The 21083-nt window shown below is 46.0% G+C and overlaps 6 protein-coding genes across 6 annotated transcripts; 2 read left to right on the top strand and 4 right to left on the bottom strand.

The window, feature by feature from the left end:
* Positions 1-1151: 1151 nt before the first annotated feature.
* On the bottom strand, positions 1152-3522 carry H6S33_013000 (uncharacterized protein; the record flags this gene model as incomplete). The annotated part of the gene is made up of 8 exons (XM_044844361.1): positions 1152-1355; positions 1416-1861; positions 1925-2333; positions 2397-2669; positions 2754-3047; positions 3099-3174; positions 3267-3354; positions 3453-3522. The coding sequence occupies 8 exons, from the start codon at positions 3520-3522 to the stop codon at positions 1152-1154; spliced, it is 1860 nt and encodes a 619-aa protein (XP_044694709.1).
* Positions 3523-5148: 1626 nt separating this feature from the next.
* On the top strand, positions 5149-7157 carry H6S33_012999 (uncharacterized protein; the record flags this gene model as incomplete). The annotated part of the gene is made up of 6 exons (XM_044844360.1): positions 5149-5196; positions 5259-5337; positions 5411-5431; positions 5499-5692; positions 5754-6197; positions 6255-7157. 6 exons carry the CDS (start codon positions 5149-5151, stop codon positions 7155-7157), a joined length of 1689 nt encoding a protein of 562 aa, XP_044694708.1.
* A 980-nt stretch (positions 7158-8137) lies between these two features.
* Positions 8138-9874, bottom strand: H6S33_012998 (uncharacterized protein; the record flags this gene model as incomplete). The annotated part of the gene is made up of 8 exons (XM_044844358.1): positions 8138-8357; positions 8413-8730; positions 8783-8858; positions 8929-8973; positions 9029-9418; positions 9495-9546; positions 9612-9720; positions 9804-9874. 8 exons carry the CDS (start codon positions 9872-9874, stop codon positions 8138-8140), a joined length of 1281 nt encoding a protein of 426 aa, XP_044694707.1.
* A 1073-nt stretch (positions 9875-10947) lies between these two features.
* H6S33_012997 (uncharacterized protein) lies at positions 10948-14283 on the bottom strand (the record flags this gene model as incomplete). Its single annotated transcript, XM_044844357.1, has 4 exons — positions 10948-10957; positions 12149-12974; positions 13035-13799; positions 13860-14283. 4 exons carry the CDS (start codon positions 14281-14283, stop codon positions 10948-10950), a joined length of 2025 nt encoding a protein of 674 aa, XP_044694706.1.
* Positions 14284-15023: 740 nt separating this feature from the next.
* On the top strand, positions 15024-16457 carry H6S33_012996 (uncharacterized protein; the record flags this gene model as incomplete). The annotated part of the gene is made up of 4 exons (XM_044844356.1): positions 15024-15086; positions 15153-15473; positions 15553-15721; positions 15769-16457. The coding sequence occupies 4 exons, from the start codon at positions 15024-15026 to the stop codon at positions 16455-16457; spliced, it is 1242 nt and encodes a 413-aa protein (XP_044694705.1).
* Positions 16458-17544: 1087 nt separating this feature from the next.
* H6S33_012995 (uncharacterized protein) lies at positions 17545-21027 on the bottom strand (the record flags this gene model as incomplete). Its single annotated transcript, XM_044844355.1, has 1 exon — positions 17545-21027. The coding sequence occupies one exon, from the start codon at positions 21025-21027 to the stop codon at positions 17545-17547; it is 3483 nt and encodes a 1160-aa protein (XP_044694704.1).
* Positions 21028-21083: the final 56 nt, after the last annotated feature.

Below are 21083 nucleotides of genomic sequence, written 5' to 3'. Positions count from 1 at the left end.
ATTATTGTGCCTACTCGGCTCACTGAATATGGGCTTCACCTTTATTAAGTACATGTATCCACAGTGCAGATTTTTTTGTTTAATTCATTAATCGTATGCAGACCGTAGTCTATGACGATATCGCACTGCCCCAGAACTACCCTACATCCACCGCCACTTACAAATAAAATAAGAGAAAATAAAGAAAAGTAACTATTTAGAAAACAATTTGTGTTGTCTCTCTTTTCCCCCTTTGCCCCTCGGGCCAAGTATATCCTTTCCCTCGTAGCTACTGCGCATCGCGTCATAGTCTTCTTCGTATCTTAAGAGTCCCCGTCCCATCTTCATTTTGTTGCCCTTCATAAGTTCGTCTGTCGGGCAGAATTGAATGCCTTTATTGTGTGCTGCCTCGACTAGTAATGCGCATTCTTCGCTATCTTTATACCACGTCCATCCTCGAAGGGTGTATACCTCCACAGTGCAGATCGATAACTATGCCAAAATCTCCCGTCAGGGAGCTGCGGGGCATCTCGAGACCTTCGATGCAAAGCCACCTACCCGCTCTAGAAATGAGGCAGATGCCCAATGAGGATGGTGTTATTCGAGGTATTACCGTCTCTTTGTCTCGGGCAGCTCTGTGGGCAGACTACAGGGCATAAGTTTGAATTGGTTCAGCTTGTGGAGAGTTAGTTAAGGATTATATTAGAACTCGAGCTTTTGGCAACGGGTTGTGATAGCTCGAACATATACTACATGTAGCTACGTACATGTAGTAAGTATCAGGTTACATACCCACCAAGGAGGATATTTTTCGACCTTTAATCACTATTAATCACTCGATCAAAGTTTTTATTGTGAATGAGCCAAAAACTTTGGAGCCGGTCCGGTTCAGGGACCACACTAGTCCAACAACGATCCTAATTCTTATCTTGATTCCGACTACTGTAAGTGTACAAGTTCCTTCCAACCCACTGAAAGCAATGGCACCTATATCAGCAGCCCTCAGGTTGACGCATCAACCCGCCATATAACTAAGTCAACATAATTATCATAGTTTAATTACATATCAACACGCTTCACAACTACATTGATGTTGTCCGAACAAGAAACTATATCCATAAGTCATGCGCAAAGACTGCACCCATTTCATTTCGCTTCACAAAAACAGCCTTTTAAGCAACCGGTAAACCTTCAATCACACCTTGCTCTTCGTTGATCGGACCCGACCCGATCCGGTAGGATGCTTTCCACCTCATCTTAACACCCCCGCCCGCACCTCTGGCAACTCCTTCTACACGTATTATCTGCGATACTCCGTCCTTTTGACGAGCCTGGAGAAAACGGCCACTCTGGGGTTGCATTTTGAGGGTCAATGTCTGAGAAGATCGGTGTTAGCATTACTGAAATAGCCTCTTTCTCACGGAATAGAAGTATACCTTAGTAACCGCCATTTGAAAAGTCAAATCTTGGATGGGCTGGCTGTTGTTGTTTGAGAATTTTGCCTTGATTAATATCGGCCCATCAGGCATTGTTACAGGCCTGTTCGCTTCTAATAGAATATGTAAGTTTGAATTGAGGATTACAAGTTCATTCCGCGTAGGAGCCTGTTCTGATCCAGGTGGAAGAGCAGATGTGAAAGCCCATTCGTCGTCATCGTTAACAGTAGTACCATTGTGCTGTGATGCGGGTGCCTGCGATGACGAGGAAATGACAACAGGTTGCTGTGCAGGATTTGCGAACGCAGAGGTATAATTAGGAAAGCTGGGTGGTGGCACTTTTTGAGCGGGCGGTGGTGCCGGAGAAGCAGATGGTGTAATCTGATTCTGTTGTCCGGCAGTGTTTGTTTGCACAGTCGTTGATAACAATGGAGGACCCGGTATTCCTAAAGAGCAGATTGTGTCAGATTTGGATATACCGGGGGTGGGCTTGATTGATATCTACTTACCAGTATTCGCGCCAAATCCAAGAGCAATTCCCCCACCCTGGCCGAATGGGCCACTTTCTTGGAAAGATAGACCTAGTAGGTCGTCTTCCAACGACCCAGTCTTCCCAGTTGTATTTGCTGAAGTTCCGCTGCCACCATTTAAATCATTGTCCAGGTCAATCAAGGATGTTTCTACAGCTGCAGCAGAAGATGAGGCTTCTGAGAAAGGAGGAGGGGATGAGCCGGAGATGAGCGGCAATGCCTTTGCGGCATCCAAATTTCCTTTTTTAGTAAGTGTATATCGCTCCACAGTAGTGTTGATGATGTCGTTGAGCTCCAAGAGCTTCACAACTGCGTCAGTATCGTCACTTTCCTCCTCGATCATCTTTTGTATCTTTGGCTGAGCTGTCTTCAGAGCACTCGCAAGCTCCTGGCATTCCATTTCCATCAGATCCTCTTCCCAATAAATGATCAACAAAGAGAAGAAACGAACCTCAAATGTATCCTGTTGTCCAATATTGTCGCCCTTTTTAACTTTTCCTAGCATCTCTTCTAATAGCTTTGCCTTCTGTCGCAATTTGCCAACTTCTTCTGCCGCCTTTGCTCGGTAATCCGTTTTCGAAGCTAGGTCATACCCAGCCATGACTTTCATCAATTGATTCGCCTCTTGCAGGTCAGCTGGCGTACCCCGTCGAATAAGTTCCTGCAATTTTGCGGACTGCGCAGCTCTTTCCTCCTCCTCCATCTCCTCTGCCGATTTCAAGCTCTATAAACAGGATCAGTTAGCCTCTCTGCTAAATTGCACATTCTCTGAGAAGAAATCCCCGAAATCTAAACTTCCATGACATACATCACTCGGGTTCAAAACAGCTGCATCCTCTCGTCTGACCTCCGGGAACACGTATCCCTTGTAACTCAATAGCCTATGCATATCTCGGATGAATCCTAGATCCTCCTTGTATCGACTAGTCTGACATATCGTCCCCCTCCATTCCTCAATTGCCTCTAGAATTTTGAGTTGTACTCGAGTAGGTCGGGGTGGTGGCTTTTCTGGAAATCGCCGAACAAGTTCGTTTAAGAAGTCTTTGGTTGAAATCTGCAGATGAAAGGGGTAACCGCAGTTTTTAACGCATATATCTAGGAGCTGTGCTAATTGTTAAATCCAAGCTAGAAGCGGGCAGATATCGTGGCATACAGCAATTGCGAGAAGAGAAACATTGGGGTTCCGGTGGTTGATGTAGTTAACGATCGCTACTGCTGCTTCCCGAGGTCTATTGAGCTCCAAGAAGTTCCAGTTTTAGCTTTGCAGGTTCTCCAACCAATACTAAATACTAAAGGAAATAAGGGAAGATGATGAGCTTACGCATTTCCTTTCTTCTGGTTAATCAGATCGGCAATCTCCAGATTCAAGGCCAAATTTGGCTCGAAGTTCACAGGGTCGCAAGCATTCTCTAAACAGACCGAACATTAGAACTCCTGCACTATATCTGAGCTTTGAACTTCGGATTCCGGTGACAAGTAGGGATTCAGAGGGTTGGAAGGAACACACGTATAAACCGCTGAAGCTGGGAGGTGTTTGGTTCCGTAGGGAATCCGCCGAATCGATCCCGAGCGGCCATCCTGGAAGATGCGTATTCCAGGTTGGAGTTATTTATAAGCTCTAGATGTGGAGGTTAGTCGAATCGAGTCCGTCAAAAGATGCAAGAGAGACAGGCTCTCTGCAGAGGAATTGTGGTCGTTCCAGATGTATCAAATCACAGTTAGGGAGGATCAGTGCTAGGGAGGGGCTTGTGTTATGTTAGTCAGCCAAAGCTTCGTCAGCGTGATCTGCTTGCGGTTAAAGCGGCGACCTCCGAGCGAGTGACATTCTATGTTGGCGCTTCTAGCATTCTATCCACCTTTGTTCTAGCTGTATTTTCGACTTAAAACCATCTGTATTTGACAAATCCATGTATATACACGTACTTATAAGAAAAAACTATATATTGCTTATTAGGGGGTTAACTGGTGTTACCACCACAAAGAGTGATTAATGACCTACACATGGATACATGCAAGTACGTTTTTAACTTAGTACCATGTGAAACTGGGAAATCGGTCATTGGCGTACAAATTTGGCTATAAATAACTTTAGTTATGGACAAATTAGTTGTGATTAGGCCTAGATCTGACAGTGCTGGGCCAAATACGTCACTAGTAACAATGACTGGATCCATGACTTTAGGAGGGGATTTACCCTTCATTTATAGTTTTCCCTGCTGAAAGCCAATTGCCCTTTCTTGTGGAGAGTGTGCTGTGAGTTCGTTTGTTGGACTCACACTTAATTAAACTAGTAGGCATTTCAAGCCTTCCTCCCCTCCTTTATATAATTATAAGGGTTCACATTCGACCGACTACATGCACTGAAGAATAAACTTCATTGCAGATTCTTAGCTCTATACAAGTAAGTAGTTATCCCATAGTCCGTTAAAGCTGCCTATTGATTCGGGCGGCGTATTTTCAGCTGTGGCTTGTGTCTGGATCACACACCTATTCGGCTGCCACCCTTCCTCTTTTAGTAATTATAATACTCTATCAAAATAGACAGCATCTAAGCACCGGATTATGGGATAACAAAGACACTTTCTTATGGCCATTATGACCATCGAGCGCGAGGTGAGGGTCCGATTGACACAAAAACTACATGTAGGCATGTGTGAAGTGGAGTCAATCGATCAAGGAAATATATGCTCCTTAAACTTACAGTTGCAACTCGATATGCCGGATTGCCAAGATTCTAAGGATTTCGTACGGGATAGCAAAAAATCCGGGATAGCAAATTGATTTTGCAGTAGGAAAAATAATATTCTCAGAGGATCTCGTACGGGACAGCAAGGGATCCGGTGTATTGAGTTCCGGCATATCGAGTTGCGACTGTATTCCGGGTCGATCATGATCATAAGTGATCACTCAGCTGCTGGCCGATTCCCAGAAATGATACTGTACTCTATGTAGTTAGAATATTCGCTGAAATCATTGCAGGTCAAATACTGTGATTGGATCTTGATTGTCTCACTTGCATAATATTTCGGCGACTTACCTACGGAATTGGCCGATGAGAATCTCGGTCTCTCCCGTGCTACGTCATCAGCTGACTGCACGCAGGGACCGATCATATGCAAGGGGATAAGATAAGATCCTTAGAGGCCCCCGTCTTTCAACTCATTCGCACCTTTCAGCCCAAAACACAATATTTACTTCTCACTATGACTTCTATTGAAGAGCTTACTGCCCAGTGGCTTTCGCTTGATAAAGTATAACTCTCCCATATGCCTCATACATCGGTACACGACCGCTAATTTTCTAACTGTTTTAGAATGAGAAAACCAAAGCTGAAATACAATCACTCCTCGAGGCAGGGAATACCGAAGAGTTGGAAAGAAGGCTCCGCAATCGTACATAACCCCTTTCGCGCTGTAGCACTATTACTAGAATAATTTATGAGTTAACAAAACCTCTAAACGATAGGAATTGAGTTTGGCACAGCTGGTGAGATTTAAAGCTCTCTCCGGCCCTTAAAAACCACAAGCTCTACACATGACTAAATTGAAATCAGGGCTTAGAGCAAGAATGGAAGCCGGCTTCTCGCGTATGAACGACCTCACAGTTATTCAAGCATCACAAGGCCTTGCAGATTATATTAAAGAACAGTCTAGCAGCCCTTCAGTTGTGATTGGCCATGACCATCGCAACAATAGCTCCCAATTCGCTCGTTTAGCTTCTACCGCGATGATAAACAAGGGAGTTAAGGTAATAATCGTTCCCCGGAGAATTTTCCCGATATAATTAGTCCTTATTCATGGGAAACCAGGTCTATTTGTATGATGGATTGGTGCATACGCCGCTCGTTCCCTTTGCCGTCAACAGGTTAAATGCGACTGCGGGTATCATGATCACTGCCTCCCACAACCCCGCAAAGGATAATGGGTACAAGGTATATTGGTCAAATGGTTGCCAGATCATCCCACCGCACGACAAAAACATAGCGCAACACATCGATAAGAACATACTCCCTCTAAGTTGGGACCTATATGAAACATCTAGCAGTGATGTGGATAGGACAGAGCTTTTGAATAGGGCTAAGAGTTCCTACTTCGAATCGTTAAGGGGCATAGCACATGTCAGCCAAAATGATATGGGTAGGAAACCCTTGAGATTTGTTTATACACCTATGCATGGTGTCGGACTAGCAGCCATGGAACGCGCAATTGCAGATATGGGATTGACTGAAAATATGTTTATAGTTCAAGAACAAGTCAGTGCCCCCACCCCCCACCCCCCACATTTTTCCCTCTATCGAGAGCCTCTTTAGCTGTACCTGTACTCAAGTTTCTCTATGAAGGCTCAACCTGATCCCGAGTTTCCTACGGTCCGCTTCCCAAATCCAGAAGAAAAGGGGGCTTTAGATCTAGCGGTTGCCACAGCAGAGAGGAATAATATCAATCTCGTTTTGGCTAGTGATCCAGACGCTGATCGCTTCGCTGCCGCCGAGAAACTTCCTTCCGGGGAATGGAAAGTATTTACAGGGAACCAACTTGGTGTACTCTTCGCCGCACACACCTTAGATGTCTACCGGAAAGCTGCGGTTGGCATTGACAAGCCGATATCAAAACTCGCCATGCTGGCATCTACAGTTTCCACCCAGATGCTACATGCTATGGCCGCTGTGGAGGGTTTTCATTTCGAAGAAACACTTACTGGGTTTAAATGGCTTGGAAATCAAGCTCTATTACTCAAAGAAAAAGGATATGCTGCGTTGTATGCTTTTGAAGAGGCAATAGGATACATGTTTGCCCGCGTGGTGTATGACAAGGACGGTATTGCCGCAGCAACCGTTTTCATCACGATGGCGCAGAAATGGGCTAACGAGGGCCTCACTGTGCATGCGAAACTCGAGCAACTGTATAAAAAGTATGGGTACTTTGAAAGTGCAAACTCTTACTTTATCTCCCCTGATCCAAACTTGACAACAAATGTGTTTGCGGGAATACGGGGTTTAGGCAACCCGTATCCTACAATGCTAGGAAACCGCAGGATAACTTGGTGGAGAGATTTAACAGAGGGCTTTGATTCCGCCACTGTCGATAAGAAACCATTGTTGCCGGTAGATTCAAGCTCGCAGATGATCACCTGTGAGCTGGAAGGTGGTGTGAGGTTTACTGTAAGAGGGTCCGGGACAGAGCCTAAGATTAAAAGTGAGATCAATGTTCAATAAGCACCTCCGATTTTTCTTCTTCTTTTCGTTAGGATTGCTGTGCTGACCGAAAGAATCGTTAGTGTATATCGAGTGTAAAGCCAATAGTCAAGAACTCGCAAGACAGGGGGCACAGGAGGTTTCAGAGGCTCTGACGAAAGAGTGGTTCAGGCCTACGGAAACGGGACTATTATTGCCATAGATTGGAGTTAGAGGTGTCGTGTGTTTGAGTGTCAGTTCGTTAATCTCACATTTCTGCTTCAGTTGTAAACGCGGGCCAACCAAACCCTGCCTATAATCGTAAAGCGAAAAATGAAGGGATATGACAACCAAAATAATCAATATCCTAGATTCATGTCCGATGTCTCAACAGTAAAAGAAAGCCGCCAGAGCCCATAACTCATTGCCCTTTTTCATACATCAAAAGGAAAAAGGAAATAAAACGGAATGTCCCTCAAATAGCAACATAGAAATCACTCCAGGTCCCAAACAAAGAAAGAAAATAAAAGAAAATGATATCGTCCGTCCCTTTACCAACTCCACATATAAAGCATCAAGTCTTTGGAAAATACATCAAAAACCGCTAGCATTCAGTAGAGTAAATGCAACGGTGAAAATGGCGACCAGAGGTGTTCGGTAACCGTCGTTATGCCGTAGTGCTGACGGTGGTCGCTCGATGATGGATGACCTGTAGTCGAAAATTTCGTGTCTACATGACGTAGAGAAGCCTCGTATCTGTATAGACCCAACGCACGTTAAAAATTTCGTTCTTGACTCCAACCGTATTTTTCCCAAAAAGAAAACAAAAAGGATTGATAAAGGGGGTAATTGTGAAGGCAGAAAAAGGTAAAAAAAAGTAGACAAAAAATATGCTATGAGATCCACTCAACAAACATGAAGATATGAAAGAAAAAGTAAGAAAACAAGAAATAAGATGATTTTTCCAAATATTGTTAAGGGGGAAAGGAATATTAAGAAATAAAGAAAATATCAAATAAAATTCAGAACTTGAACTCCATCTCAGACTCATCAAGGGGATGTCCGTCATTACCTAGTGGGTGACTGCAGCTGAGCTGCGGCTTTTGAGCGTATTTCCCGGCGAGCTCTTCTCTGATACTGGTCAACAATTGCTGGTAAGATTGTTGAGGATTCTTGCTTAGAGCCCGAATAAATGCGTAGCTCATAGCACCAGTAGCCTCTCCGGCCTCAGTAGCATCCGCACTAAAAATAACAAATTAGACTCAACCAATAATCCCCGGATGTGCGAGCGACTTACGAAGTTTGGCTATCCTTGGATCCAGACCATTGAATGACATCTGCGGGTGATGTCTTTGTTCTTTTTGCCCTCTCTTCGGCACCCCTACCACTTGTAGCTCTCTTGAAAATACCAAGAGCTGAAGAAGCAACACCACTAAGATCACCTCTCGAATATGCTTGCAGGGCATCGAAAAGACCAGTCGCTGCTTCTTTCGCAAGGTTGGGCTCCTTCTCAACGCCGCGAGTGGAGTATAGGTAAGGAAGGTCTAACGCCGATCCGGAGTGACAAGAGTCAAAGATTGCCGTCAGGCGGACACCAGGTTTGAGCGGCGCAACCCTGTTCAAGTCAGCATCTGTGGGAGGATGAATAGGCATCAAGTATGCCATACATTATCCTGTGCATCTCGTCGTCAACAATATGACCATTGAAACGGAAGTCTACTGGATAGATGGTTTCATCATATCCTATAGTCGGATTAGTAAATGTATAGAATGCCAAGACTGTGGATCGTTTCCATATCGGGAGTTTACTAACCATCACCCTCATCACCGTCGTGGTCTTTGGTCTGCCCACCATGGCCTAGGTAGAGTGTTAGTGCTGTTGCATTGTCTCAGATACTATTGGGTGGACCTACCAGAGTAATGGAAAAATAGTGAGTCAGTTGGTTGGGCATCTTTGACTAGCCAATGCATAGCTTGAATAATATTCTGCTTTGTCGGTTGACTCCTAGGACTTTGTTGATCATCCGTCAAAATAACCATATCTTCACGCTTGTACTGGAACCTTTGATGCAAGAAAGTCGACATGTTCTTGACATCATTGATGCACCCTCTCAACTGTCCCCTCTGACCAAAGTAATTGATACCGATCAAGAGCGCCTTGCGCTTCCCCGTGCACGGGCCATACTCGTACCCAATTTGTGACGCTCCAGGCACTCCAAAGGATTGTTGCCCAGAAGGTGGTGCTGGTGGTGCTCCTGCGCCCATGTGATGCTGCTGATAAACATTATTCCCGACAGGTATAGCTTAAAAGAGTCAAGTCAATTTTATGCCCACGAAAAAAAAACCTTCCCAAAACATATAAACCCAAGAGTTACAAACCAGGTTGCTGAGGGTAACCATGTCCGGCCCATTGTTGCTGAGGCTGATGCGGCTGAGACATACTAATGATCAGCCAAAATTCCCCTTGACTCGTCACTCTTAAAATAGGAAAATTACCGGTGCACTATTGTAAGGGTATTGTTGCGAAGCTTGCGGTGGGTAATATTCCTGGGGAGGAGGTTGAGGCGATCCTGCAGGGTAGTTACTGTATTGTGGTTGTTGGCCACTAACATAAGTAGAGAGATTGATGTTAGCGACTCAGATAAAACAAGCATAGTTCATAAAACATGAGGCAAGTGGATGACATACGGTGGGTATGAATATTGCTGCCCTGGGTACCCTGATTGTTGACCATAATTGCCGGGGTAATGACCAGACATGACGAGTAAAAATTATTGCAAAAGAAATATGAATAATGCAAAAGTTCGGACGACTAGATCGGTGAAAGATACTCTGCGAGGGAAAGCTTTTTTCCAGATCTGAGAGGCTTGCTTTGAAGGCGGAATGTCGACTGATGCAGGTCAAGAGAAGGCTTTGAGGGGCGGATCCGGTGGGAGCTTTATACAGACAGAGGTCGAAGGAGAGTGTATACGAAGCTAAGGAGTTCAGAGGAGAGAGACACACAGGCTTGGAAGATGGAGGGGTAGATTAGATTGGAAAGGTCGACAAACGGATAGATGGCAAAGGACACAGGTCCAGAGGAGAAAAGAAGGAGGAGTGGTGTAGAGGAAGGAGAGAAAGGATCCAAGGCGGGAGAGAGGAAAGATGAGCAGTAGGAGCAGCAACAGTTACACATGCACCTAGAGGTGGGGATTCGCTTGCGTCGTTGGTGGTGGGTTTCAGTCGCAGAGCCTTTGCCGAGCCCTACGAAACCCAGGTCCAGCAGCTACTTGACTGCGGGAAGCAGTAAAAAAATAATCATTAGGGTAGGCTCAAATAAGGCAAATATCACCGTTTTGGGTAGTATATTGCTTATTCTAATTTCAAGTCTCTAACGACGAACTCCAGCGATTAAGCATTAGTTCACAAAAGGCTTACGCGGTGTATGATCGCTTATTTCAATATAAGGTATCTTTGAAAATAATGACTATATAATCTTTAATCGTGAAGTATTCTTTTACATTAATATACGTTATCTTAGCCTTACGGGTAAATAAGATTTTACAAAAATAAGCGTTATTTAAGATTTAATTTCATATATACCTCTCTATTAAATAACGATCAATACCTCGGCATGATTATTGGTGGATATGTATTATATTAGAGCACGTATTTATATTATTACTAAGCAATTACTAATCGTACAGTACAGTGCTTTTTTTAGTGCACCCCAACCCCCTATTGATTGCGCACCACACCCCTCCTTAGTGCACCCCTATTGCGCACCACACCCCTCCTTAGTGCACCCCTATTGCGCACCACACCCTCCTTAGTGCACCCCTTTTAGCATAAATCAGCAGAACCTAACGTCCCAATTGCACCACCAAAAGCGCCTATCTAAAGACGATTCTGACGGGTCAAAAGGCAGAATATAGAGGCGTTTTGACGATACAGCGGGTAGCCCGTATACTGCTCTCCGATTGGTTGATTTGAGCACCGGAATCGATGATATTGGGTCTAATTTTCCGGTGTCGTCATATATCTGCACGTGTACGAATAGGCGCTCGATTTGGTGCAATTTGTGGGTGAAGATATACTCGATTTGGCCTACCAGTGGAGGTGTATCGCCCTGATTTGGTGCTCTTAGGGTAATATATGTGCCTTTGGTAAACCCTATACGTTTCTGCTCTGTAGGATCGACAAAGGTGAATCGCTGGTAGTAAGCATACGGTTTAGCACCCAAATCGACGATATTTGGGCGCAAATAGTCCCTTTTGTACGCTAATCGGAGAATATCGTCAAAGACGCCAGAAGCACGTGATTTGGTAGGTAAAAGGGCGGTGTTTCTGACGTAATTGGCGGGAACTCGACCCAAAACCCTGGGATTGACGTGATTTGGTGCTGATTCTACCCCTGTTTCTGCTTCCTCTAGATATTGGTGTGAAGACGCTGGTAGCAGATATTCGATTAGGGTAGGGCACACCTTCTTGAGATCAGCAAAGGCACGTGATATCTCCGGATTTGACTCCTCGAAAGCGCCTTCTAGGACAAATCTAACGGTCTTTTTCCTACCGTCGTGGCGGAGAAGATGCAATTCAACGTCTTTGTGGTTGGTGTGTGTCACCTGACGTTTGAAAAGACGGTGATATTGCTCTCCGATTAGGACGTTGGTATTCCAGATAGTGGCGTATTGCCTGCAGTAATCGTGATAATGCACTGCAACGTGGATATTTGGTCGATTCAGCCACCCCCCGAGCACGTTAGCTGACGCCTTTGGTGGCTGAGCACCCCCTAATTGGCTCCCAGGCTCAGAGATATCGTCGTCTTCGTTGATGGGTGCTGGAGAGGCACCTGAGGAGGAGGCACGTGATGCCACACCACCTCTGCCCCGCGTACCTGCGCTAATCGCGCAATTGATCAGCCTAAGAGACAGAGATCGGCAAATTAGCGTTGAAGAGCTCATATTCTGCACGTTATCAGCGCTCAAGCAGTGCTTGGTAATCAGGGTGTAGCTCGATGCTAACTGGCTATAGACCCTAGTCACGATATCGCACTCTTTTAGGCGCAAATCAGGACTCAATTCTGCATCATACTCTGCTCTGATAGCACGTAATAGGGCAGGTTGGAGGCGTTGATTTGTCAGCCAGGTACGCAAAACCATCGCCGTTATGACACAAGCCCTGCTTTGCTCGCTCAAATCCCAGGAATTGCGATGACGTAGGGGGTTTTGCACCCTGCACCAGCCTGGTGGTAGGGCTTGCTTCCGGAAGACGGAGGCGTATGCCTCACGTTGATTGGGCAACAGGAGATTGTCGATCAAAAGATCCTGAAGTAAACGCCCTATTCCGGACATCTCGGCATGGGGGGGGTCAGGCGGAAAGCTCCTACACACGTCAATTGCGGGAGCTAATGACGTCAAAACAGGGGAGGGCAGCTCGTTGATACCCAGCGCTCGGAGATGCGCTTTGCGCCTAGTAGGCGGCATATCTGACGCTTTAGTCCTAATATCTAGCGTCACGTGGTGATATCTGCCTCTTTTGGTGATATCGTAGTCCAAATTGCCGTATTCTTTTGATGGTATTAGGCAGCTTCTGCACCCGAAAGCAGCGTTTTGGCGCAGGAAGCCAGCGCATTCGTTTTGCTGAGGCATATCACCTAGATACCCTAGCGCAAATGACGACACAAACGCCTCCACTAGCGCCTCCGATTCGCCATACGGAATCTGCATTATTACCCCGGATTCGAGCTTTTTGGAGGGCGTTTCCAGGCACCCTAAAACGTCGCGCAAATCGCTACCGTGTGGTCCAAGCGTCAGGGGAAAGACATTAACGAGCCTGGTACGCTCTCTGATTGGTAGGTTAGACGGTATCATATATACCCCTGATGCGCATCAGTCAGTACGGTAAATCACAAAGGGGGGGGTATACGCCATACACCCACCTGTCAGCGATCTGTACATATTGCGATATAAGCCAAAACCGTCGATAAACGTCATCTGGGGCATGCATCTGATTGGCCGTTGCCCTGCACGTGATACAAAATCACGTTCAAGCACCTGCCTACCGTACGCCTTGATTTCGAGCTCTGCCCTGACTGGGTGGGTAAGACGTACTGCCCTAATCGAGCGTTTTGATAGGTTGATTACCCTGCGTATATTGATTAATGCGGTAGGGTTGAAGGCTTGGTTTGGAGGCGGAGGTGGGGGCATACCGTGATTTGGTGCCTGGCGTTGATTTGGTGCCTGGGCTTGATTCACCCGCATACCAGCGTTTTGACGTGCTGCCTGACGTGCTAACCTAGCACCCTCTCTAGCAGCCTCTTGACTGCCGAGCAATTCAGCCTCTTCAGCGAGGTCTCTGTCGTCACGGAAATCGCGATCAAATGTGACGTTTTCACCTAATCTAGCGAATATCTGATTGGCTGATATCAACCTGATGTCCTCGATTAGGAAGCACTCTCCAGGGTGGGGTGGTGGGTGCGTCACCAAAGGCTTGATATCGTCAGCCAAATCGACGTATCCCATGACGGGCTCTAAATATACGACGATATTGGGTGTGGTAGGCGCACCGGTGGTAGGTGCACCGGCGGTAGGTGCACCGGCGGTAGGTGCGGTACGCATGTCTTGGTAAATGCATCGTACACGCCCAGCATGCAGCATATTGGACTCTCGATACGTGACAAAATCAGAAGGAAATATGGGAGAGCCTGTTGATTAGTCAGTCTTGATTTGCTTAGAATTGGGTGCAATTTAGGAGGGTGTAAGACCGTCAGGATATCGAGCAAATACACCACTGCACGTGCGAATAGACTCCGCCCAAGCCTCTCCGTGCCACAATTCTGACGCCTCCTCCACCAATTGCGCCATACCAAAATGCATGTGCTGCCTCATCTTAGAGCGTAATATCGTCTGTGTCAGCTCGATTGGGTCAAAAAAATAGGCTTTACCAGCCCCTGATTGACCCGTTGGCATCTTATCTAATCTGAGATCGATCTTGCACTCGTAGATTGGCGGTGCGGGTATCTGTGCCTGGTAATGGTTTTGGAGGGTGTCGAGCGTATTTGGGAGGTGTTTCCAAACATCCGGGTTGTCACGTGCTAGGTGTATTACCTCGAGCAAAGCAGCGTAATCTGGGCGACTAATATTAACCCTATCACACCAAACAGCAAAAGCAAAAAGAAACGGGCTCATTGGGTGCTTTGAAGTAGGAGGTTTCCAAGCAATCGTCGGTTCAGGCACCGTTTCTGCATCTCCGGGTGCCTCCGCCTCCTCCGCCTCCTGCAAAACGGGTGCTTCTGCCTCCTCTATATCGGCGTTTTGCTCTGCCAATTGCTCGGTCCAAACGGTGTTTCCTTCCAAGATATCAGGGCGTCCTTCGTCATCAGATACCACCGGATATTCGTCATTATCAGGCTCAGAATCGGGCTCTAAATCTGCCTTAGATTGATGCTCAGATTGATGCTCGTGCTCAGCAGGAGGCTCGTCTTCGTCGTCCTTATCGGCATCTGGGGTGCAAAGGCGCTCCCCGTCACGTTTGCGCTTGCCTAACGCGTGTATAGCCCTACCAGGTAATGCTAGGAATCGATCGAGATCAAGGCCCCTATCTGGCATACTGACGAAGATTGGCGATGGTCTGGTAGGTTAGCGATGGTCTGGTAGAGTAGCGATGGTTTAGTAGACTGGCGAGGTGTGGTGTGATATCTTCGTGGAGGTTGATGCTGGTATGTTGACGTCACCACACCCTACTTCCGCCTCATTGAGCCTCATATGGCCCGTGCACCTGCCTAATACGGCTAGCGCGGTCTTAAGATAGTCCTCAACCATCGTCAACCTCCACGAAGATATCACACCACACCTCGCCAGTCTACTAAACCATCGCTACTCTACCAGACCATCGCTAACCTACCAGACCATCGCCAATCTTCGTCAGTATGCCAGATATGGCAGATTCGGACGCCAGCGCTGAGAAGGAAGTGCGTATCTTCGAGATCAACGTGAGTACGGTGCAGGGGGTGGTAGGTGCGCTGATACTGACTGACTGACTGACGTGACGCCACCAGACATATAAAAATCGATGCCGTTGGGAGGTGGAGGATGTGCAGATGGCGTACTGCTTCTTCAGCGGCTTGCTGGCCGGTGAGCGCCCTAGCCAATGCACCGGGCTTCTGTCGGAGGTAAAGAAGGCCTTGTTGAGCTCTTCCAAATTCAAGCGAGGCGCCAATCAGGAAGAGCTCAGCCCTGCGAATGATTACCTCTTTGGGGTGCTGAAGAGCCTTGCAAGGCGTACGTATCTGAGGCAATTCGTGATCGATGACATCGATTCTCTAATCTCAACGGCTTTTGGTGCCGATTTCGTCAAGGACACCGCCATATTCAATCTAGTACGCAATCGTACCCAAAACGGTATCCACCAGATTAAGCATCAGACGATTGAACGTTTTTTTTGAGCACGTGCAGCAGACTCTTACCCAGGAGGGTGTATTATTCCGATCTGCACGTAATCTCGACGCAATCAGAGACTACTACGCCAAAGCCTACAATATCGAGAATCTGATGTCGATATTCTACTGGGTGGAGCCCCTTGTCGATATCGCAAAGTCATCCAAAAGAGTGCAATTCATGATGAAGGGTAATACCCCCCCCTTTGGGCGATCAGTCAATCGCTAATCCGTGCAGTAATCTACGTCAACATGTGCACGTTTACCAAGATGCATATCCACAAACCCTATTCTGCAGATTACAATAGGACGGCGTTGAATCGATTCTGGGACCGATTGGGTGCATCGGCGGCGTGGGAGGGCATTGATTTGTCGCATTATCACGTCAAACCACCCAAAACCAAGCGCAAAAAGGTCAGGCACGGCAGGGACGAGGACTTTGACGATATTGATGACGACACGCGCTTCTTTATGCTTCCCGATGACGATTCCGGAGGTGCACCTCAACCCGAGGATACAGGCCAAGTTTTGGTAGATTTGGCGGGCAACGACGACGATTGGGGAGAGGAGGTGCGGTCAGAAGTGGCGCACGAAGAAACCCCTGCACGTGCGCAGGCTCCCCGTACTTCTAATATTGCGCCAACTCCCGGTATTGCGCAGACTCCTCGTGCGCCTACCCCTGCACAAGATGTGCCTGCTGCACCAGCTACGCCTGCTGCACCAATTCCGCCTGCTGTACCAATTACACCTCCTAGGGCGGTTGCGCCTAGTATTGCGCCTACCACGCCTACCACCACCACCACCACCACCACCACCACCACGACGATTTCGCCTGGTGTTGCTCAAGCCGCAACCCTTGCACCTGCCCCTGCGCCTGGAAGGAATACTAGAGCTCGAGGCAAAAAAGCCCCACGTGGTGCTGTTTGAGCTCGGAATCCACACCCTAATACCCACCAAGATGCACGATATAATTACCCCTGGTGCCCCTGATGCCCCTGATGTCTCAAAAGGCGTTGATTTTGTTACGATTCATGACGTTACGACCCTAGTCTAGGAAAAAGCAATAAAATGTGATTAAAAAGCAATATTCTGTCGTGATACCCCCTAATCTAGTGTACGGGCCCAATTATAAGCCGAAATGTCGTTTTTTTCGATTTTTTGAGCCCTATCGCCAAGAAACGATATTTTTGAACCCTAACCCTACTACTAAACCTACTTTAGTAGTAGGGTTAGGGTTCAAAAATATCGTTTCTTGGCGATACGCGCGATACGATTTCACGTAATATCACCGTTTTGATGCGCAGTACAGCCAAAACACGACTTTTACCTGAGCGCTTGGGTATCTAGATACATATGCACCTCCTAATCGGTGCCTGGAGTCTAATTGTACGTAGATTACATGCCTAATTATCGCGCAATACAGCCCTATATCCCAAAAAGACGTACTACAGCTATGTGCGCGGATCCTAATCTAGATCGCGGAGCAGGCACCAAACTTCCACATGTTTGGCCTGAAAGCGATGCCCGCTCCATCCACAAATTTAATCTCTCGACGATGCCGCCACGTTCGTACGAAGCGTACTATCACGGGGACTGTAGGCAATAGACTGTGGTGCCAAGGAATACAACCTAGGTAGTGACGTAGACGTGAACGTAGATGTAAAGGTATGCTTTGACTATGGACTATGGGGTGGCTCTGCCTGGTATGATAAACCGGTTGGAGCCCTATGACGTAGTGCGGACAGAGAATAGTATTCGTGGAATAAATACAGAGGTTGCGTAAGGAAGAAAGAGAAGAAGGAAAACAGACAAAAGCACGAGACAACGCCCCCTTATATATCCATCCATAATCCAACAATGACTAATACCTTCGCGTAACAGAAACCCAAAGAACATAACAGAAATCCCCATTACAAATCCTAATTCCACTGCACGATACCTCCTTCCCTCATCCCAGTTCATCACCTAGCCGAAATACATAGCTGCCATTACAGACCACGCCCCCCTCTAAGGCCTACCTCCTGGTAGGCTTAGGCTTCTCTGGATAACGCTTATGGAATCGTCTAATAATTTCAGGTGAATGTTCAAGGTCCGATAGCGGTTGCCAGGAGGCTTCGTCATATCCCATATATCGTACCAAATATTCAAATCTTCCTCTTCGTTTCCTCGAATCCAAAATATCTTCGACTTCCCATTCTTCCTCCCCTTCGATTTCAACCGGAGGTGGTGGTAATCGTTGTTGTCCTGGTAAAGGATCATTCGCTTCAGGTGACAATAACGAAACATGAAATACTGGATGAATTTTCATCGACCGGGGAAGTTCCAACTCGTAAGCATAGGGATTAACGATTCGTTTAACGCTATAAGGTCCAATACGTTTCCAATCGAATTTCTTAGAGGGTCGCTTTGTTAGAATATGACGGGTCGAGAGAAAAACCTTATCTCCTAAATAATATCGAGGAGCTGGAGTTCGATTCCTATTGGCTGATTCTTCTTGTATCCTTTGCGCCCGGAACATTTCTTCTCTTAGGAAGTCCACCACATCCTTCATTTCCCTTGCAATACGGTTCGCTTGATCCTCCGCCGTCGTTCGACCATGTTCCAAAGGCCCAAATGTTATCCTAGGATTCCTTCCCGAATTAGCATAAAAGGGGGAAACTTTTGTTGTTTCGGAAACGTGGTTGTTGGTTGCAAATTCAGCCATCGGTAGCCATCGGACCCAGTCATCTTGTTGATAGGAAACATAGCTTCGGAGGTATTGTTCCATTATGGCATTAATTCTTTCTGTCTGTCCATCTGTTTGGGGGTGGAATGCAGTAGAGAACTTTGGCGAGATTTCCAATCGATCACAAAGGGACCTCCAGAATTCCGCGACGAACTGTGTTCCTCGATCGGATACCATAGTGTCGGGTAATCCATGTAGCTTCCAGACGTTATCAATATATAGCCTTGCTACTTCCTGTGAGTCCGCCTCCTTTGTCGTTGGTATCAGATGCCGCATTTTGGTTAGTCTATCCACCACGACCAAAATCGCATTATACCCATCACTCTCAGGAAGATCAGTTACAAAGTCCATCGAGACATCTGTCCAGGGTCCATCGGGAATTGGCATGGGGCGAAGTACTCCATAAGGTGCATTGTGTGATGCCTTGCTACGGGTGCACACATTGCAATTCCTAATATACTGATCGACAAACTTCCGCATCTGTGGCCAGTAATATTCTCGACTTAGGAGCTCCAGAGTCTTCGCTCTACCCGGATGTCCTGCAGATGGTTTGTCATGATATTCTTTTAAAAGCCTTAGTCGAAGGTCATCATCGTCTGGTACATATAGCATGCCTCGATAAAGCAGCCGACCGTTGTTATCTTCCATACATTCGGCAAGTGAGATTTTGTTTGAGTGGCGTATGCCATTCCGAAGCATATTGAGAACCTTGTTTGGGAAACTATCCACTTGGTAAGCTTTTGAAAATAACTCCTCTACAGTGGACGCTCCTTCAGCGGATTCATTTGACAAAGAACCCGCGAACAAACTTAGCTTGGTATCCAAATTTTTTCGCTTCAGAATCACTTGACTCTGATGCGTTAACCGTTCATCCCCCTCTTTAGGTAGGTCACCTGACCTCCTAGTCAATGCATCTGGTTTTGTTCCTTGTTTTCCTGGCCGAAATTGTATAACGAAATCGAAGCGTGAAAGAAATTCGGACCAACGGGCTTGTCGACGATTTAACAATTTTGTTGTCATAAAATACTCAAGATTCCGATGGTCGCTAAGAACTTCAATTGGAAATTGAGCTCCCTCCAGATGATGTCGCCATTCTTCAAAACATCGTATAATTGCTAAAAGCTCTTTGTCATAGATTTCGTAGTTGCATTCTGCGGGAGAGTGTTTCTTGGAAAAGAAAGCAACTGGATGTAGAATTCCTTCGTTGTCACGTTGAGATAGGATTCCTGCTGAAACATAGTCGGATGCATCAGTTTCTATCACAATTTTTCGATCTGGATTAAAATGAGCTAGTATCGGTGCCGTTGTAAACATCTTTTTCAAAGTCTGAAATGCTTCCTCCCTTTCATCCGTCCATTCAAATTTAACGTTTTTCTTTGTCAAGGCTGTAAGCGGGGCAACAATTTTCGAATATCCCAAAATAAACCGTCGGTAGAAATTTGCAAATCCTAGGAATACTTGAACATCACGAAGGTTTGTCGGTGTAGTCCATTCCAAAACATCGATAACTTTCTTTGGATCCATTCTATTCCCATTCGGAGTAAGGATTAAACCAAGATATTTTGTTTCCTGAACCATAAATTCACATTTTTCAGGTTTAAGGTGAACATGATTTTCATCAAGTACCTTTAGAACCTTTTGAATATGTTCTTTATGTTCTGATAGGGTCTCGGAATAGATAAGGATATCGTCTAAGTATGCTGTTACGAATTGATCGAGGTAGGGACGTAGAATATCATTGATCCAATGCTGAAATGTAGCAGGGGCATTAGCTAATCCAAACGGCATTACTGTATATTCGAAATGTCCATATCGAGTCCGGAATGCTGTTTTCCATTCATCTCCCTCCGCTATCCTGATTTGATTATATCCCCATCGTAAATCCAACTTAGTATAGTATCGTGCTCTTGATAACTTAGCCAGGGTTTCTTTCAACAATGGTAATGGATATCGATTTTTGATTGTAATCGCATTTAGACCTCGATAGTCAACACAAAGTCGAAGGGTTCCATCGCTTTTCTTCACAAACAGTATGGGTGCTCCCGCTGGTGATTCACTGGCTCGAATAAATCCTTTGGGTAAATTTTCATCAAGATATTCTCGTAGTGCTTTTAACTCAATTTGAGATAATCCATATATAGGTCCATATGGTGGTCGTTTGCCTTCCTCTAATACTATCTCGATGTCATGGGATGGTCGATGTGGTGGGAGAATTGAAGCATCATATTCTTTGAACATATGAAGACGATGGTGAAATTCTTTCGGTACTAATTGTTCGATATCGATAGTGGATTTCTCGGTTGCTGAAACGATGACTGTATGGTGTTCCGGTAAGGGGATCGAGATACCATGAACAATAACTGCAGTTCCACTGAGTGAACAGTGTTGACAACAGCTTCGAGAGTCAAAAACAAGTAGATTTTCTTTTGGTCGAATCGTAACATCATGTCGTCGCATCCAAGGTGTCCCCATCACAATCGGATAGTGTCCTAACTTCGTTACAAAACATGGCGCCGTCTCCCGATGACCATGAATGTCTAGCGAGACATCGACAATATGGGTAATTTTTCCTGACTTAATAGGCCTTCCGTCTATAACGTCTACATGGCGAGGTATTTTAAGGGGGGTCATTGTAAGATTGTTGTGGCGTGCAAAGGATTCATCAATGAAAGCATATCCTGATGCTCCGGTATCAATAAGGGCGTAGGTAGGTATAAACGAATTTTTATTCTGTGAAATCGAACAAGTTACTACAAGTTGATTTCCATCCATTTCCTCCTCTGATACCGAAAAACCAGAAATACACATCTTAGAAAAATCCTTAAACG

This window comes from Morchella sextelata, assembly GCF_020137385.1.
Source record: "Morchella sextelata strain SCLS chromosome Unknown scls_9, whole genome shotgun sequence".
Classification (NCBI taxonomy): domain Eukaryota; kingdom Fungi; phylum Ascomycota; class Pezizomycetes; order Pezizales; family Morchellaceae; genus Morchella; species Morchella sextelata.
The sequence above is the reverse complement of the archived record's forward strand: the minus strand, read 5'-3'. Positions and strand labels throughout refer to the sequence as shown.